At 38.2% G+C, this 19,847-nt stretch overlaps 1 protein-coding gene across 5 annotated transcripts in view; it reads left to right on the forward strand.

The window, feature by feature from the left end:
* The window catches only part of PLCB1 (phospholipase C beta 1), a 751,601-nt gene that overhangs the window by 225,871 nt on the left and 505,883 nt on the right, over window positions 1-19,847 (forward strand). For all 5 annotated transcript variants that reach the window (XM_034947108.2, XM_003821362.4, XM_034947109.2 and 2 more), the window contains exon 3: window positions 14,245-14,313. In XM_034947108.2, the coding sequence (XP_034802999.1) occupies window positions 14,245-14,313 (69 nt within the window). The remainder of the gene's footprint in view (window positions 1-14,244; window positions 14,314-19,847) is intronic.

A 19,847-nucleotide genomic window follows, 5' to 3' on the forward strand; every position in this document is an offset into this window, starting at 1 on the left:
CCCAGGAGTTCAAGATCAGCCTGAGCAACATAGTGAGACCTTGTCTTTACAAAATAAAAAAGGAAAAAAAGAAAGAAAAAAGAAAAAAATGAGAATGTCTGGATTTGAAGGAAGAAAAGGATTCAAAGAAATTCTGCCCTGCGTTCTGCTGATGGCAGTTTTATTTGAGAACTCTTGCACTGTCAAATGTTTCTTAGTTCATCGCCCAATTTAATATTTCAGAAAAGTCATCCAAGGACTGTTTTCTTTTGTGGTTTTCTTTCTGGCAGCATTCTATGGCTTCTCTGTTCTTGGAGTGTTCTTCTGCCTTGACAAGGTAAAGTTCATGCCTAAGCATGTGCAGAAACTCAAGGTCAAGTGCACCACTGAGCACCTTCAGAGTGAATTTTTAGGGGACAATGTTGTCACAACTGTCTTCATCATCAAACAGCAAGCCTTCATGATAGGCCTACCAGGGAGGTGGCCCTGCCAGCCTGCTGCCTCTTGTCCCTTTCCCAGTTTACACTGTTATTTCTCCATCTTGATGGAGAAATATCAAGATGGATATTTCTCCATCTTGCCCTGACTTTTGCCCAATAACAGCAAGCCTTTGGGTTGAGCCTAGCATACCTGCTTTCCTTGTACTCCAGGGCCATAAGCTTGCAGAGCTACCGTGGTGGCATGGCCCATGGTTTGTCCTGCCCCATCTTTTTTGTTTTTGAGACAGAGTCTCACTCTGTCGCCCAGGCTGGAGTGCAATGGCATGATCTCGGCTCATTGCAACCTCCACCTCCTGGGTTCGAGCGATTCTTCCACGTCAGCCTCCCGAGTAGCTGGGATTCCAGGCACCCTCCAACATGCCCGGCTAATTATTTTTGTATTTTTGTACAGATGGGGTTTCACCATGTTGGCCAGGCTAGTCTTGAACTCCTGACCTCAGGTGATCCACCCACCTTGGCCTCCCCAAGTGCTGGGATTACAGGCGTGAGCCACCGAGCCCGGCGTGTCCTACCCTGCCCCATCTTGCTTCCTTCCTCCTTCTCTCCCTTTATTCCTTCCTTCCGTTCTCTTTAGAAATATTTTTGATATGTAACAGAAAAATATAGAACATAATAGGAAAAAGTCCCTCTTAAATGTTTTCGCTTTTATTTTTTGCATTATCCCAATAACCTGTTTCATTTATGTACTTTGTCTTCAGGGTGCAATTGTATGCAATATGTTTGGATTCTCTGCCACTTGCACTAACATTCTCTTGCCTTAATGCTGTCTCTTCTTATCTACTCATTTTCTGTTTCTCATCCTTTAACTTTTTTAAAGATTCTGTGCTTCTCACCAATGTATTGCAATAAACTGCACTGTGCTTCCACCTTTCAGGCTTTTTAATGAAGGGAGTAAATTTAAGAATGAACGTGTTTCTCATGAAGGTCAAGTCAAGGATGTGTTGGAAGAAGACAGATGTCTTCTATTAGTTGTTCTTCTGTATTTTGTTTCAACCTCCTGTTCTGAAGCAGCAATAGTAGTAAACATAAGGCCTTGTAAAAGAGTTTTTACACAATATTATTTCCTTCCTCGTTGTTACGGAGTGCAGATGGGAAGCATATAGGCATATTGCTCTGTAGCTCTCTGTTCAGAAGCTAAAGAATTCCAACAAGAGTGTGTATTTAAACTTCCTCTTGACAGCAACTAACCCACTGCCCACTTTCCAAATCTGTTCACATTTTACTCTAATAACTTAAATTCCTACACTCCCTCTTTAAAACATTTCAATGTTTAATTAACTTACAGAAAGGTCATAAAAATCCCTCCTTTTCATATTAGCTAGATTCTCGCTTTTAAATCTGTGCCCTCCCTGAGTTATCCCAAGATTTCTGGTGGGTAACCTCTATGTAGATGCCTGCTTTATCCTTGAATTTTAGCCTTGCAGTAAATATCTAGTTTGATGCCTTAATGATTAAATTATTTTTCTTTTCCCTCTTCCTACAGGATCTCCTCTCAAGAACAGTCATTCTTTCATTTCCCAGTCTTCCTATCATTGTCTTTAAAATCTGTCCCCATCCCACTTTTGGTCTGACAGTGATTGCTTTTTACTTACTCCCTCTCTGTTCATAAAGAGGTAGTAATACTAAATTAATAGTGTTTGTGAAAATTCCTAGAAAAAATGTTATTCACATAGGATCTTTTTAAAAATTATCCTTATTCATTTTTAAGTGAGGTTTTAATGAAATGATAAAATGAATTATGTTTATCAACTGTGGAGTAGAGCTTTATATATTCTGTTATGGATAGTTTTTTTTTATTATTTTAATGAAAGGAAAGTCAGAGTAGGGGGTAGAAAATAGAATAAACCTTTACCAAGAAGAAAGTAAAATAAAGAGAATATGAACATATTTCTTTTTAGCTATGGGTATGACAAAAATGAACTCTGATTTGGAGATTAGGTAAACTGATGTTTTTCATAGCTTTCATTTATTTATTTTTAGTAAGGAATATTTCTTTTTTAAAATCAGGCACTGTCTCTCACGTGATGATGAGAAAAAGCTTTTGGGAAAACCATTTGCACGTTAGTTTACAGGGTATTTATGCATATGTTTTCCCAGTAGTACTCACTATATTTTAAAACCTGATTAAGATGACATAAGATAAAATGTGGCGTATTGTGACTGAGAACCCCTAGTCTCGAATGCTCGTATTTAGTGGGTATAATGATGAAAACTATTTTCGAGGAAATTTTTTAAAGATTCCAAAAACATACAGAAATATATCTAAAGCCAAAAAAGTAATTAATATAAAAATATGAGTTTAAAAATAGTAATATGTGATTCAGAATAATTTCAAGTTTAACGTTATTTCCTAAGTTGATTATTTGCAAATGATAGCTATTTGGATCCTGTTCTCTGAACAGACCCAGATGCAAGGGGTTGTATACAAGTGATTTATTAAGGAAGCTACTTCCAGGAGACATCAGTAAGAGAGTGGAGGAAGCAAGACATGGATGGAGAAGAGTTAAGTAAGGGTGAGCTTTCAGGTGAAGTCCCAACCTCAACCTAAGCTACTGAAAGCTGCAGAGCACAAATTACACCTCGAGTTGCTTCTCCTGCATCTGTCAGACATGAACTATCAGCTCTCTGGGGAGATCTAGCATCTCAGGCACTTCCTGCTCTCTACACATCTGAGTGAAGTAGCTCCAAGAAGCCGAAGGTAGTCAAAGGCTGCAAGTGTCACTTGTTAGGAATAAAGCTGATAGACGCTGGGGGATGGGTGTCTAGCCAGTAAGGGAGCCTAGCAGGGAACCAGGCTAGTATCAATAGAGGTTCCTGCAGGAGCTTTAGGCAAACTTCCTGAGTAATTGGAAAATGGCTCTACATTGATTTTTTTTCAATCATTCATAGTTCTTAATATCAACAGCTAGCTTCATTTTGTGTACATACATTAGTGTTGAGATTGATCAACAGTCGAATGAAAAGGAGAGTTCCTTTTTGGTAAAATTTACGCACTTAGGCAAAACCTTGGGGCTGATTTATTGATTGACTCAGTGAATGTTCTTCTCAGGAAAATTCATTAAGCATGATGTTCCCTTTTAGACATATCCAGCTCCTACCCCCACAAATTAGCATCGGAAAAGATTTGGTTGGATTCCGTCTGTCTTGCCAGAAAGCCAAAAGCAATGTTAAGAAGCAAATCTTCTTTGAAAGGGAGGGGAAAAAAGACCACACTTGTCAACTTAAAATATCTCATTTTGGAAAATAGATTAACTCATTACATATTCACAATGTCTTATGAGATGAAAAGGTCGTCAAAATGCAAACCTTTGGCAGAAAAAAAATTGTGATACATTTTGGAATAAATAACTGGAGAAAATGAGACTATCCAGATGGATATAACCAATCAGCTACTAAGGTAAAGCAAGGATAAATGCCGTCTATCTATACTTCAGAAAATATGGAAGTCACCAGATATGCCATACTGTGTGATGAGAGAGAAAAGAAAATACGTTGGTTGAGAAAATACGCTGGTTACTCACTCAAATGTATCATGCACAGGGCTGAATCAAAACGTGGAAATCAGCCGAGCATTTTTAGAACCTCTCCTTGACACAGTCTGGCCTCTAGGGCCCATTGTGGAAATTGCTGCTTTAATCTACAGTGATATTAGAGCTACTGATAAGCACAGTAGTCTGAAGAAGACTTCTCAGTTTTATTAGTAGTTTTCTCATTGCTCTTAGAATTCTGATGCAGCTACTTTATAACTGGATGTAGGAAGCCTGTCCAAGTGTCAGAATGCCCTACCCGTTCTAGACCTAATTAGCCTTCTCTGTGGGCAGCCATTGTCTTCATTTAATATCTAGGGCAGAGATTCTCAAACTTCAGATTGCATCTGAATCACTGGGAGGTGAATCACCCAGCACAGATTGTCGGGCCACCCCAGAGGTTCTAATTTAGTAGGCCTAGAGTTGAACCAGAGAATTTGCATTTTTCACTTGTTCCCAAATGATGATGATGCCATAGGTCAAAGGACCACACTTGGAGAACCACTGGCGTGGAGAAATGAAGGCATTTAAGTCCTATAAGCAGATAAGTGATGGATTCAAATACTATATTAAGGTAAGATTGAGGGAGTAGTTTGCACTGCCAGATAAAAAAACTTGGCTGGCTGTTCAGCCACAGTGAAATAGGTGTAAACCAGAGATAACATTTTAGATGCTTCAAAGGGGAAATCTGGCTACATTTATATCATCTGGAGTTTTCAAGTGGAAACAGCTTGTTTGCCTGATGAATCTATATCATTCCATATTTCTTATCAAAAGACCTTTTATGAAAATCAGATTCTATGCTCACCCAAAATATTCAGGAAGATAGTTTTTAGCACTTATGAAACTATATGCAAAATGATGGATGCTGTTTCTAGTTAATCTGATTAGTCTGAAATGAGGAATTTAGCTTATCACAGGCAGTAATAGAAAATTGTAACAATGCCATCTTTATCATCATAGTTGTGATTTTTTTTAACTCTGAGTTCTGAATACATGCAACATCGTTCATTCTTCATCCATAAAGATGTGGAGAATTCCTCTGTGAGAAGCCTGTAATATATAAGAACTAGAAAAATAAAACACGTGCTATAAAGAGCCAATATATTTCTGAAATTATTCATCTTTAAATATATATAGATTATCCATGGTGATTATGGAACTTTTTCTCAGGTTTTTAATGTCAACCTAATAAGTTGACATCTCGTTAAAATGAAGGCAGTTACTAGCATGTTAAATCTCACCTGTTTTTCATTCATCATTTGAAAGAAATTACTAAAATATATCTCTTAATATAATGTTTCCTAGAATCCAGAAGCAAGTGTGGCAGTTTCTTCCCTCAGAGTCATAGATGCATGCAACTATACCATAAATACTGTTAAAATTAAGTTTTATTCATTTTACCTCTTAATAAAGCCGTGGTGCTATACATATAATTTTATGTTTAGCTGCATTTAACTTTCAACTTTGGAAGTGTTTTACTCTTAGATGAGTGTGTAAGAGTTTCTGAGGTTGCTGAAGAAGGAAGTAAGAATGAGAATATTTGGCTATTGCACAACCAGCCACCAAACTATCTCACCTGGCAATCTGCAAGGAATAAATTAACTGCATATCTGCTGATATAGTTCACATTGCCTTGTGCAGACACAGCCTCTGAAAACTAGTGTTATATTTATTTATCATGATTATTTTTTCTTATACGTGAAAAAAGACTTAAGTGGTTTTCTTTCATTTATGTTACACAATACTCCTGCTACCTTATCAATATCCAAAATTTTTAGAAAAAAGTAACTTTGGGGATATGTGGATTACTTTTTCTATTATGTACATAGGGTCAATGATCCTGGGCAATTAACATATTTTCTCTGGGACTTAGTTTCCTCATCTGTGTTCTCTTTCCGTTCCCAGTTACTATGATTCTATTATAGTAATTGTTTCTGTTTGGGCACATTCAATAATGGTGACAGCATTGCAGTCATTTTTATGCAGGGTGGGTGGAGTGCCAAGATACGTAAATTCATTTGCATTCCTTTTTAATTAGTTGCATTAGAACTTGGAAACAATGGGGTTAGTGTATTAGTTATCTATTGCTTCATAACAGACTACCACAACTTAATGGCTTAAAACAACAAACATTTATTATCTCACAGTTTCAGTGGGTCAGGGTCTCACCTGCTTAGGGTATCCTAAGGCTGAAATCAAGATGTCTCCTGGGCTGTGTTCTCATCTGGAGCTCAAATTCCTCTTCCAAGCTCATTTAGGTTGTTGCCAGAATTCAGTTCCTTGTGGTGGTAGAACTGATGCTCTTATCTCCTGGAGGTCTTCTTTTCCATAGTCAGTACACAGCACAGCCAGCAGATTAGTGTCTCTGCTGCTTCAAGTCTCTTGCTTCTAAACCCTCTTTTGAATGGCCTACCCAAGATATCTCTCTTTTGGCTAACTTTATGTTGTCTGATTGGGAACCTTAATTACACCTCAAAATTCACTCACTCTTGCTGTATTGCATAACATAATGGTGGGAGTGATAGCCCAGCACCTTTGCCATATTGTATTGGTTAGAAGACAGCTGCAGGTCCCTCTCACACTCAGAGGGAGGGGATTACACAAAGGCATGGAAACCAGGAGACCCACATGAGGGTGGCCATCTTAGAGTTCTGCCCACCAAAGATAGGCAAAAATGCAGAGATTTGTGAGGAAATTGTGCAATTGACCAACAGTAGTCAATAGTAGTCATAACTATCTCTGTTAGTTTTCTCATCTGCAAAACAGAGAAATATGATAATTAGGTGACAGTATTATTGCAAAGACTAATGAGATAATACATGCAAATTTTGTTTTACAATTCTTGGTATGCTGGTTCTCCATTATAAATACATACGATTATTATTGCTGTTATTATTAAGGATATTATTTGACTTTGCCACCTTTAGTGTGGGAACCTTTAATCTCATCAATAATAATTTCTCAGTTTTTATTTTATTTGTACCGAGCAGACTCTTTAGATTAAAAAGTGCATTAAGAGAGATTGTCTGGGTTTTTTTGGTTCAGTATCTTCCTGTATACTGACCTTGGCTCCCGGAAGAATGCATGAACTCCAGACCTTGGTGGATTCCTTATCTCCCTAGGACAGGCAATGGGACAATGAAGGAAGCAAGGAAATAAATTTAAAATGAAAAGTTATCTTCCACATTATCTGCCGCATTCATATACTTGCCAATAACATTGGGCCAAATACTTTGGAAGTAGGTCCAGGGATAACATTCAGACTGGAGAATGGAACCGATAATATCCGCAGGCATTGGATCACCCACTTTTTCCCCAATTTATGCTATGATATTTATGAGAGCATGAGAGCATGGAAGGTAATTCCAACTGCTGTATTAATGAACTTTCAATGTCCCTAGGTTGCTTGCAAAAATAAGGCATCTTGTTGGTTTTCTGGGTAAAGATGAGTCTGACTTGTATTTTATGTACTGTGTTCCTGTTAGGGCCAAAGTCTGAAATACCTAACATCTTCAGCAGGGTGTCATTCATTCATAAACCAGGATGAAATACAGCCTCTGTGCTGAACTTTATGTCAAACACTATACAAATCAGGATAAAAGTCCAAGGTCTTTTTGTTGAGGGATTCACACCAAGTGGTGAAACCCCATGTCAATTGACAGTTACAATACAACCTATAACACATGAACGTTTTCATTGCTTGTCCCATTTCAAAGGTTGATCCTATTTTTCATTTACCTATAACACATAAAAGTGAAAATTAGTTTCTCTAGAAGTTTTCCCTATTACTTAGGTTTTAAGTTTTTATGAAATAGCTATAGAGTTCCAGGTTTTCAGATCTTTTTTTTTTCTTTGTTTATTTACATTCCTTGTGTTTCTTCTAGATGCTTTACCTAACAACGTTTAACTTTTCTGCTAGGATCTTTCCCCTTTCACTTAGAATGGGAAATCTTGCAAGCATAAGAATTTCTATATATTCAGTACTCACTGCTTGCTAAGTGGAGATCTTAATTTAATATTTCAGTTGGTTTAGCAGCAGCCGAACGAGGGAGATGTTGCTGGCTTCTGCACCTGTGTTTGACAGATGAGGATACAAGGCATGCATGAGCATCTGTAGCAACTTGTTTAATACTACATTGATAACAAGTGATAATTTGAGGGAAGAACTTACATTTTCTGCCTCCTACTTCTATGAAATTTGCACTATATTAAATCTAAGTGTGTTTAAATACAGAAAGCCAGATGTGTCATCTTTCTCTTTTCTCTGCCTTGGTTCTTATTGATGACCTATAACTCTCATTTCCATTGGTGTTTCTTACTGTGGGTCTCCATTGAAAGTTGTGGAAATAAAGATGAAAATCATGCCTAGGAAACAAAGGAAAAGAGAGACCAGGTGGCAGACGGTGCAGAGATTTCTTTGAGAGGTACATTGCACAGATTGTTCACCCCCTCAGAAGTGGAATAAAGTTAAGGAACAAAGAATTGAGTCTAAGTCCATCTGCTTCTTGTTAAATGAAAACTATTTGTTAAAATACTCTAAAATCATTTTTTTTTAAAAAATTGTGCATTTTAAGGAGGTTTGGCAGTCAATAAAATATATTAATGTATTCTACTTTTGGTAAATCAAAATAGACCAACTTAATGACTATACCACACATGTATGTGGAAATATACATAATCACAATGCACACACCCAGCCATTAATATCTTCTCTGTGAAATGTTTATGACTGTAATTGCTGTTCTGATTATATACTGTGTGAACCTGAAACACATTATTATATTGGGTGACTAATGGAATTCAATAACAATGCACAGAAATTGGGATTCTGGAAAGAGTTGAGTTTTAAACTGTATTTCCTCCTCAGTTTGAAGTGGATTTCATGTGTCATCTACCACACAGTATGCTTATGGCTGATGGATTGAAATCTCTCTGCTAAATAGTAAACAACCAAGACAATTCAGTCTTCTCTTAGCTTGCCTGCTTTCTCGTCACTCATTCAAAATATTTTTGTTAAATACCCAAAACCCATTAATTAGTAATAATGGGTTTTGAGTATTTTGTTAAATACCCAATACCTCAGTTTGTTTAAGAGTTTAAGAGTTTCTGTTTTCCAGCTTTGTGGAATTCATTATTTCTTTACGACTTTCTTTGAAAGAGAGATCACAGGGTATATATGTGGAAAACTTGGGTTTGAGTGAAGACCCTAAAATTAATTATTCATGTATTCAGTCAGTAACTTTACCACACTAACAATGCACAGAAATTGGGATTCTGGAAAGAGCTGAGTTTTAAATTGTATTTCTTCCTGAGTTTGATAATTAACATCTTCAGCAGGGTGTCGTTCATTCACAAACCAGGATGAAATACAGCCTGTGTGCTGAACTTTATGTTAAACACTGTACAAACAGAGATAAAAGTCCAAGGTCTTTTGTCGAGGGATTCACACCAAGTGGTGAAACCCCATGTCAATAGACAGTTACAATATTATTGTAATATTACTGTTAATTCACTTTTATCCATGCTGTTAATTCATTTTTATCCATACTGACAAAAAGAGAGGGCATATCCATCAATGCATCAGTGGATGCATCTGAGGTCCTAAGAGTGTGATCTCCAAGCTTTGCAGGGTGTCATTAATGGCCTTGGAAATAAAGGGTTCTTTTAGTACATGCCTCCTTTAATGATTCCGGTAGGTTATGTGACTTTAGGCACTTCAATTCCTTTCTCATTGTTGGATGGACTTCAAGGTTAGAGAGAACAAATTTTAATTTCTTTATTCCACTTTTCTAAAGAGGTATCTAATGTTGTGAAGTATAATGCAAAGGTTCTATAGGAGAACATCTGTGACAAACAAAACGATTTCAATAGTTGCTTGAGTTTCTGAATACCTAGGACATTTGCTTGGATAGAATATGATTTAATCCTAAAGAGAAATTATTAAAATAGCAGTCGATGGCATTTGTCATTCAATACTTTTTTCTTCAGCTAAATCTCACCACTAGGCACACTTTTACATTCAGTAAGTGTAATATTTTTATTTGAAAGTTCCCAATATAAAGAAATGATAGTTATAGATTCTTCATATTAACAAAAGTAATGTATTGCTTTTTCAATGATATTCACATGAAAGGCCTTATAACAACATGAGTGAGTATATAATTAGTGCTTCTCAAAGTGTGGTCATTGGACCAGCAACGTCAGCATCACCTGGAGGTTTATTTGAGATGCAGATTCTCAGGCCTGCCTCAGACTCACGGAATCAGAAAGTCTGACAGGTGACACGGAGCAAATCTGTATTTTACTAAGCTTTTCAGGTGACTGTAATGCAGGCTACAGTTGGAGAGCCACTGATACGGAAGGTATGATCATACCCATTTAATAGATGACAAAATTGATGCTCAGTGTGGTAAAGTTATTGACTAAATACATGAATAATTAATTTTAAGGTCCTCACTCAAACCCAAGTTTTCTGCAATATACACTCTGTAGTCTCTCTCTCAAAGAATGGAGTAAAGAAATAATGAATTCCACAAAGCTGGAAAACAGAAACTCTTAAACTGAGGAAGGGCAGAAAGGGACCATTTCACTGCTTTATTGTAATGAGTTGTTAAAACTATTGTCACGAGACAATTAACCTAGAAAAAGTTTTAATGATACAAGAAACACTTTTGTGGTCATGCATTGGGTTCCTCATTTTCTTTTTAGTGGCAGAGAGAAAGGGATGCAGTTAAACTCCAGAGGGGTGGCTGTGGTATGTTAATAGAAGTGGGAGACACTATTTGAATCATCGCTTTCTAGCCAAATGAGTTCATGGACGGCATTTCCACCCAGGTCTTCCCCACGCCACATTACCCTTGATGATAGTGCCCTGCGGTGGTTTCCATGCACACAGTTGGCGTTAACTACCCTTCCGTGGCTTGGGGAATGAATCCTGGAAGTGGAATACAGAGTTCATTATCTGTAATGCAAAAGTCTATATAATGATGCCTGCTAAGATCTAGTTCTTTGTTAATTCAATTTGGGCTTTGCGTATATAATCAAACAAGTTATGTTTAAGTCTATTGTTTCTTCAATTGGGAGGAATTTCCTTAAATAGAAAATATTACGGGCCGGGCACGGTGGCTCATGCCTGCAATCCCAGCACTTTGGGAGCCCGAGGCGAGTGGATCACTTGAGGTCTGGAGTTTGAGACCACCCTGGCCAACATAGCAAAATGCCGTATGTTCTAAAAATACAAAAATTAGCAGAGCATTGTGGTGTGTGCCTGTAATTTCAGCTACTCAAGGGCTGAGGCACGAGAATCACTTGAACCCGGGAGGTAGAAGTTGCAGTGAGTTGAGATTGCACCACTGCACTTTAGCCTGGGTGATGGAGTGAGACTCTGTCTCTCAAAAAAAAAAAAAAGAAAGAAAAATAAAAGAAAATATTACTATTGATTAGGTAAAAATACTGTGTGTGAGAGATATATTTTTATCCTATATAGATGTAAAACATCATGCAACATATATGGAAAATTACATCAAACGTAAATGTTAGTGTTTTATAAATAATTATAAAGAGAACACCCATGTAATGACCACTAAATCCCAAAGTGATTGTTGCTAATGCTCCATATACCTCTGTGACATACCCTAAGTGGGTTGTAGTTTTCTGCACACAATTCCTGCTTCTGTGGGTTTCTACCCGCAATTTCCTCTCTCTGAAACCACCACCCACCCTCCCACCCCGATCACACAGTTATAAGGCTGGCAAACTCTGTCTCATCCTTGTGTACTGGCTGAAATCATGCCATAGCTCTCTGTAGCCAATGTCTGTAGGGCACTTTGAAATATTTCCTTTAGCATATAATATTTGACTTGCTTGTGAACTCATCGAAACTGGGATCTTATCTTCGTATGTTTTAGTTTCTCAGTACTAGTGTATACCTGATACATTGTAGGCATTCAATAAATAATGCTCCAGTGAATTAATTACTGGCATTTTCACTTGGATAAACCCCTCAAACCAACATCTCCAGAATGCACTATCATTTTGCCCAAACTTCTGAGTCTCAGTGTAGGAAAGGTGGAAACTGCAGCGTGTTTTATGACTTCCCTCTTTCCTTCAGTCAGTTCCTCCATTGCCATCTCTCTCCTCTTTCTTCCAATTACTTACCTTCATTTTGTCTCTCATCTTTCATCTCTCAGATCTCCACTTATTTCCCATCTTCTAGATTAAACTTCTTCAAGCTTGATTCCCTTACTGTTTCTCCTCTTCCAGCAAATATTTTGGTTGTCATTGCTGTAGAGATGAAGAAACCTGGACATATGCTTAACTTACTCATGTCTGGTTTTTCCACCGTTTCTTCACAGAGGGTTCTATAATGTGCATTTTCTGAAGTGAAGCATTGAACATGGTTGAGACCATTGTTTTCTAACACTCATAAGGTAACCTCCAATATTGTGGATGGTGTGGCCTTCGGGGAACTGTGGCACCAGTCACTCTGTATTGCAAATTCCTTGCTGGGTTGCCACCTGTCACACCCCAGGGGTTTGGGAGAATTTCCACAGGGTCAGACACAGCATGAAATGGGCTAAGGAACCCTCTAAAATGGGGAAAATGAAACTTACAAGGTCAGAGTGAGCAAGAGCAGAGACCCACTGTTTCCTGTCCACCCTTCATCTCACAGAGAGGTGTATCAGGAGTTCTGTTGGACCTTCTGTGTGGGTTTGCATTCGAGGAGTGAGACTTCACCTTTAATTTGGCCCTTACTACAAGGCAATCTTAGGTGCAGAAAAATAATCAGACCAGTTTGCACCAGACATTTGGAACTGGCAGCAGCTGTTTGAAGAAGTTGACTAAGAGCAAAAGGTGCTGGTTCTTAGGGAGCTTGGCCTATAAGAAGTTACAGCCACTCCTATCCAGAGGTTCTATTGGCAGCTGAATTAGGATGCAGTGCCTCCTTCTGGGAGAAGGGGATTCGATGCTCCATCCAACTTGCTCATTGCCCAGGAATCATAGTTAGGACATCTGGAGTCACTTTAAGACAACTGCTCACTGCACCACCGTCCTACCTGGCTGGTGGTAGAGTCCACTGTCTAATGCAGCAACCTGTGTGTGTCACAAACCTCATGGCTCAGTCTCCTTAGCCAGACATTTAGGGTTTCCATTCTTTGGCCATATTCCTTTCTGATGTCATCTCTCATGACTTCTTGTCACGTGTTCTGTGGTCTAGCCAATGGAATATTGAATGTCCTCCCACGTGAATCCGCTTCCATCCTTCTACAATACCACTGTACCTGCACCTTTGCAGTTCTTCCCTCCTGGATGCTTCTCTATCCTTCTCCCTACCTCCTTTCCCCGCAATGTTCTCTGTCTCTAAGTGTCTAAAGGCCACGAACACCTCAAGGTTCAGCCAAAACCTCTGGGCCTTTCTCATCTAGGCATTTGCTCATATTTTCCCCTCCAACTGGGAGGAATCCCTCCCCAACTTCTTTTTTTCCAAGCTTAATGATTTCTCATAAACTTTTCTCTGAGCCCCTAGGAAAAAAACTGTGTTTTCTTTGCTGCCCCCCAACCATAGTAGTCAACTTTAAAATTGGCATTAACACATTCCCCCTTGTCTTACACATATACATTTCTTTACACTCCTATTAGAGGACAGGTCCATCCAGGAAAGCAATCATATCTTCTATGCCTTATTCCCTAGAGTAACTTGTGTATTACAGGTGTTCAATGATGGGTAACGATTAAGTGAAAAGATCAGGGCATGAGGTATGTGTGCAAAAGGCTGGGGGCTGTCAGAGGCAGATTCGTATCTCTGCCTTGGCCAGATAAGCTGGGTATGTATGTGAGCCGATGGGAGCATCCCACTCCGTCCTCCTCCCTAATCTTTCTCTCTACCGACATACCCTCATACCCTCACCTACGCTCGGTGACTCCCAGGATTATATTCAAAAGTAAGAACAAGAAGACCTGATTCATCATGATTTAGGAATGGCTTGTAGGATAGACTGGGGACATAACCACACACTTTTTGCTTTCAAAATGTATAACTGAGCAGTTAGCAGTTAGCTGTCTTTTGTTTCCAACCTAATTCAATTGAGAAGTGATATAAGAGGAAAGAAATATCCCAACTGCAGAGAAGTCTTCAGTCAAGTCTCAAGATAATTTTTTTAAGTGATGTCAATGACATAAAACAAAGAGGAAAGGTCTGTGTCGTTGCTTAATGATTTCACGTTTTTGCCTTCCAGGAGACAGAGCTACTGGATCTCAGCCTTGTCAAAGATGCCAGATGTGGGAGACATGCCAAAGCTCCCAAGGTAGGAGGTTGAGTGTTGTGCATGCACCAGATGCTGCCTTGATTGTTTGGCTGTGTCACAATATCAATTAATTGCCCCAATTAAAAGTTTCTATGTTATAGATGTTGTAAAACACAATAGCCAGTATGCCCTAAACACTTTCACTTTTATTAAAAGACGGAAACAATGAACAAATATGTGGGCTCTTGGACAGAGGGGCTTGCTTTATCTCCTCTAATTTTGCCTTTGTTTGAAAAAAAAAAGACAACGACAACAATGCCCAAGTTACTGGGTAATTTTAAATGATTAAAAAGTACTTGAAATTATTTGAAAAAACCTTTGAACCTCGTAAACATATGGGAACTAACCGTTAGACATGATGAATAGAACTCCCATATAGCTGAAATGCTCTGCAATTGAAATGATTCCATCCACAATGCCAAAAGGTGTATAGTCTTAATTCTGCAAATGTTACTAGTAAAGATCAGCATACTTTGGGATGAATTGTGTGCAGTGTCATTTGTTTTGGTTTGAAAAACTTACTGAAGAAATATTCAAAGAAGTGTTTGCAGTCTGTTTATTTTTTGAAGATAATTTTTAAATATTGGATGAAGAACATAATTTTTTAAGCTTAGATGATCTGGTAGGATATAGTAGCAGGATATGTTGTCTTGCCATCAAAGTTAAAAGCTATTCTTCATTTTATTTAAAATTTAGTACTTTACATACTTCATTTCTGGCAGAGAGGGTATTGGCAAACACAGAAGTACAGTTGCCATTTAGGAGCTCAATGCGTCTTTCCATACTTGATATAAAACTAGCTATTTTCTATTTGAGTGTCTTCCCACAACTTTTGTTTTATCTTTTAAAAGTCAAAATTCTTTCTCTGACATTAAAATGATCTGTTGCTTTGGAGATGCAAGAAAAAAAAAATCACCTGGAATAATTATTCTTCAGAGGCGTAAAAAGGCAGTAGGTGCCAGCATACTCTATGACACAGCAAACACACGGCTGCTGGGTTTTTAAATTTTTTACTTTTTATTTTATTTGCTGAAAGGGTTAAAATGATCTATGGTAAAATGTAAAAAACAAAGATTTTTGAAAGAAAAATTAGAACTGTATTCAAGAAGGCTTATATAAGTGTTTCATGTGAAACTAATCTGTTATTTACATTTATCTCCTTAGTAACATGGAATTTCAATAGTTTAGCCTCTCAGTTTTGTATCAGACTTACTATAATTAATGCTTTGTTGATGATTCAAAATTGCTCACAGTTTTTAGTATAGGAAAGAATATTTTTTCTTCTTCCCCCAACAACATTTCAGCCAAATTTCATATAAGCCTGTTAGTTCCAAGAACTATATTGATAATGTAGCTATGAAATTTATCTTTGAACCTAAGTTTATTGGCCTAACTTGCAATTTCAATATCGATATTAGTTTTAAAGAGAGTTGCCGACACTGCATCAGAGCCCCGTTTGTCCCCAGGCATTGGGAGTCAAAGTGAATTCTGCTGCCACATGGAGGGTTTCTTTCAGGCTTGAATCTGTCTCTTTTATTGCGGTACACAGCTTGCTTATCAGTTAAGTGTTTCGTTTATGGATGTGGTTTGATAAATGTCTACTGAACAGTGACAAATGAACAGCAGTAGGGCCTGTACTGTGCTCAGCTGATAAACCACTGTTAGATCCTCAAATGCTTCTCGTGAGGATGGATTTTTAACACTTAGAATACTCTGACTTTGTCAGCTTTTCTCCATCAGCTCTTTCTTGGAGGGACTGATTACTTCCTCTTTGAATTATCTATGCTCCTGGCTTCCTTTTTTTCCCTCCTATTTATTGCTGATGTTCAAGAACCTCACTCTCCTTTAATATTTTCAAAGCCTGGTTCTATTAAACATTACCTGTGTGGCTTTCCTGAGACTCCAGCTTCTTCCTTCTTGGCTAAATGGTGATGATAATGATAATAATAAGTACTTGAAATGGTTGCTATAAGGATTAAATGAAATAATTCATTAGGAAACCTTTAGCACAGGAGTTCTCAAATTTAATTGCTCATGGAATTACCTGGGAAACTTTCAAAAATGCTGATGTGTGTTTTCCGCCTCCAGAAATGCTGGTACCATAGGAATCAAATTGATACAGGTGTGGTGTGGGCATGATGGATTTGAAAAACAAATTTGCAGCAAAATTTGAGCACCACTGCCTTAACTTATTCTTGGTGTATAATAAGTACTTACTAAATATTAGCCAATATTGTTGGTAGTAACATTGTTGTTTTTGTTATCACTAAAAAATTCAAGTCAGAACTGTAGAAAGCCACTTTTCATTTCACTCACTTAATTTGGAAATGTTTATGTCAGCAAGAGGGATCAGAGGAGGGGCTTATCTCAAAGGGGGTTGTGGATTGACAGGCAAGAAAGAAGTTGCTATTACTATCAGTTTAAAATCTTCAAATTTCCAGAGAAAACCTCAGCTCAAATTGGACAAATAAAAATATAATTTATTGAAAATGACTGGAATGTATTGAAAATTTCAGCGGAATTGCCAGGTTCAGGTGAAGTTTCATTCCACTGCTCAGTTAATGTCACCAAGGACTAGGTGCCTCTTTTTTTCATCAGTATGCCATCCAAGGTTCTGGTAGGGGTTCTGATATGGCTTGGCTGTGTCCCCACCCAAAATCTCATCTTGAATTGTAATTCCCATCATCCCCATGTGTCGAGGGAGAGACCAGGTGGAGGTAATTGAATCATGGGGGCAGTTCCCATGCTGTTCTCGTGAAAGTGAGTGAGTTCTCACGAGATCTGATGGTTTTATAAGTGTTTGGTAGTTCCTCCTGAGTTCACTCTCTCCTGCTTCCTTGTGAAGAAGATGCCTGCCTCCCGTCGTCTTCCAGCATGATTGTAAGTTTCCTGAGGCCTCCCCAGCCATGCAAAACTGTGAGTCAGTTAAACCTCTTTGTTTTATAAACTACCATCTTGGGAAGTTCTTTATAGCAGTGTGAGAACGGACTAATACCGGGTCCTTTTCCATCTTCAGGTTCCCCTTGGATACTACCCTCTGCACACCACCCTTGGCAGCTCCTGGCCTCCCCACCTAACAGTGTCATATGGGGTGGCCCAAAGGAGAGACTAGCTGCCTATCAGAGAATTGTATCAGGATTACAGTATAACTACCTTGTAGAAGAAGGTGTAGGGCCTGCAAGAGGAAAACTAGACCATTGAGTTGGTTAGAACAAAAGCAGCAACAGGACTTAGAGTAGATTAAAAGTATAAAGATATCAGGATAAAGTGAAGAAAGCTTGGAAACTGGGGACAGAAAGGCAATGTAACAAAAGGACAGATTGAGTGCAAGACTTTCTGTGGGGGCTTATAGACCATAAAGGAAGGAAGAACATTTGTGAAGCAGATATTTATCAAAATACCCAGGCACCCCACAAATATTTATCTCTATATTCATATTATTTTTGTTTTTTACAGCATCTCATTACATAAAAATTCAAGATCTGGTTGAAAATGAACTGTTTTTGTGCCTGCAGTGATTTGAAATAACATTTATAGGAAATGGAAAAGCTTCCATGTGTTACCCTGTTTATGAATTTAAATGTCAGCCCCCAACACAATACATGAAATTCCAGATCTTCTTTTCTGTATATAACCTTTGTTCAAGTTGCCAGTTTTAAAATTTCACATTAGAGAGAACTTGGGAGATCTTTATCCAAATGTAATAACCAAAAGAAAAACACTGTATCCTTTGAAATCTAAAAGGTGCTTACTTTTTTTCTTGCTCTCTCTCTCCCTCCTTCCGGCCCTCCCAGGTTTGTAGAGCACATGTAAGGGCAAGATGCTGTGGTATATATATCTTGTCTGTGCTATGTACATGTACTTTCTGGGTCGTCACTTCAAAAAGATCTTTGCTTTTAAAAAGAGTGTTTATCACTGCGGCCTCTGATCTATTAGTAGTTCCTGACCCATCAGATCCATTCAGTGGCTCATGTGCAGCTTTCATAAAATAAAATAAACTTGATAAGAGTGGAAAATAATCTTGTCTTGTACAGAAAAAGTTGTTTTTTGAAACTTTTTTCATGTATGTGACTATATGTTCTGAGTCACAGCATAAAGTGTAATTTTTACTGTGGGCAATACATATCGGAGAAGTTTTAAAAATGATGCTGAACGAGATCATTTCTTCAGCCTCATGATTCTCAGCATGTATTGAGTGCTTAGGGGTATGGAAAAGTGGGGAAAGTGGAGATGTGGGTTCAAGTGCCAGCTTTGCCATTAACAGGCGTAAGGAAGTTGTGCTGTCTGCCGGCATCTCTACTTCCTCATCTATGAAATGGGGCATGGGATACATGGTTTTAGGTATGTAAGTTCCGTTAGCCCTTGATTCCAGCTTTTAAATTGAGAAGTTAAACACCCATGACTTTCCACCTTACAGATTGTAAAACTGATATTGAATAAGTTTACATAACCTGAAACTTCTTACCTCCTTCATCATGCAAACCAAGTGAACAAAAAAAAAAAAAAAAAAAGGTCACACTCTAGCCAAGGTAAGGTACTATGCCAACAAAAAGGATTAAAGACTTGTGTCAAGCTTCTTTATGTGTGGCTTCTCAAAAGCATTCTAGGATTGCTTTTGGACACCACAGGGAGCGACCTCACGGTCACAGAGGCTCTCCCAACTTTAGTACATGAAAACTGTGTGCTGCCAACTTCCAGCTCTCAAGAATGCATGCAGCAATGTCATTGAAAAATATTTTTATAGTTACACAAAATAAACTGCTTGTCATGCTGATCTGACAACTAGTTTATTCTATTGGTAAAGGGCAGTTATTTCAGATATGTAGTATTAATTTTAATGTAGATTCTTTGTAAATATCTAGGCCGCAATTAAATTCTAGGTTGTATGTAGTATCACCAGAATCGCATATGGTAGATTAGAGTAAAATCAAATTTTAAAAATTGATTAGGCCTTTCTTTCCTAATCTCTACATAAACATGATAGCTTTTTTACTTCATTCTTTATTGATTCATTGATTCATTGATATTCAATGACAGAAGTCATTGAGTGACTCTTTCTGCCAGGTACTGTTACAGGTGCTGGAAAACAGCAATGAACAAAAAAGACAAACAGCTATGCTGTCATATAGCATTTTATTTAAGAGTGAGAAAGTGGTGGTAGTTTTAAACTGGGTCTTAAAAAAAGAAAAGAAATCAGCCGGGCGCAGTGGCTCATGCCTGTAATCCCAGCACTTTGGGTGGCTGAGGCGGGCGGATCACGAGGTCAGGAGATCGAGACCATCCTGGCTAACACAGTGAAACCCCGTCTCTACTAAAAATACAAAAAATTAGCTGGGCATGGTGGCAGGCGCCTGTAGTCCCAGCTACTCAGGAGGCTGAGGCAGGAGAATGACATGAACCTGGGAGGCAGAGATTGCAGTGAGCCGAGATCACACCACTGCCCTCCAGCCTGGGCGACAGAGCGAGACTCCATCTCAAAAAAAAAAAAGAAAAAGAAAAAGAAAGAGAAATCCCTGATTTGCTGTGTTGGCTGA

This window comes from Pan paniscus, chromosome 21 (assembly GCF_029289425.2).
Source record: "Pan paniscus chromosome 21, NHGRI_mPanPan1-v2.0_pri, whole genome shotgun sequence".
In the NCBI taxonomy this organism is placed as follows: Eukaryota; Metazoa; Chordata; class Mammalia; order Primates; family Hominidae; genus Pan; species Pan paniscus.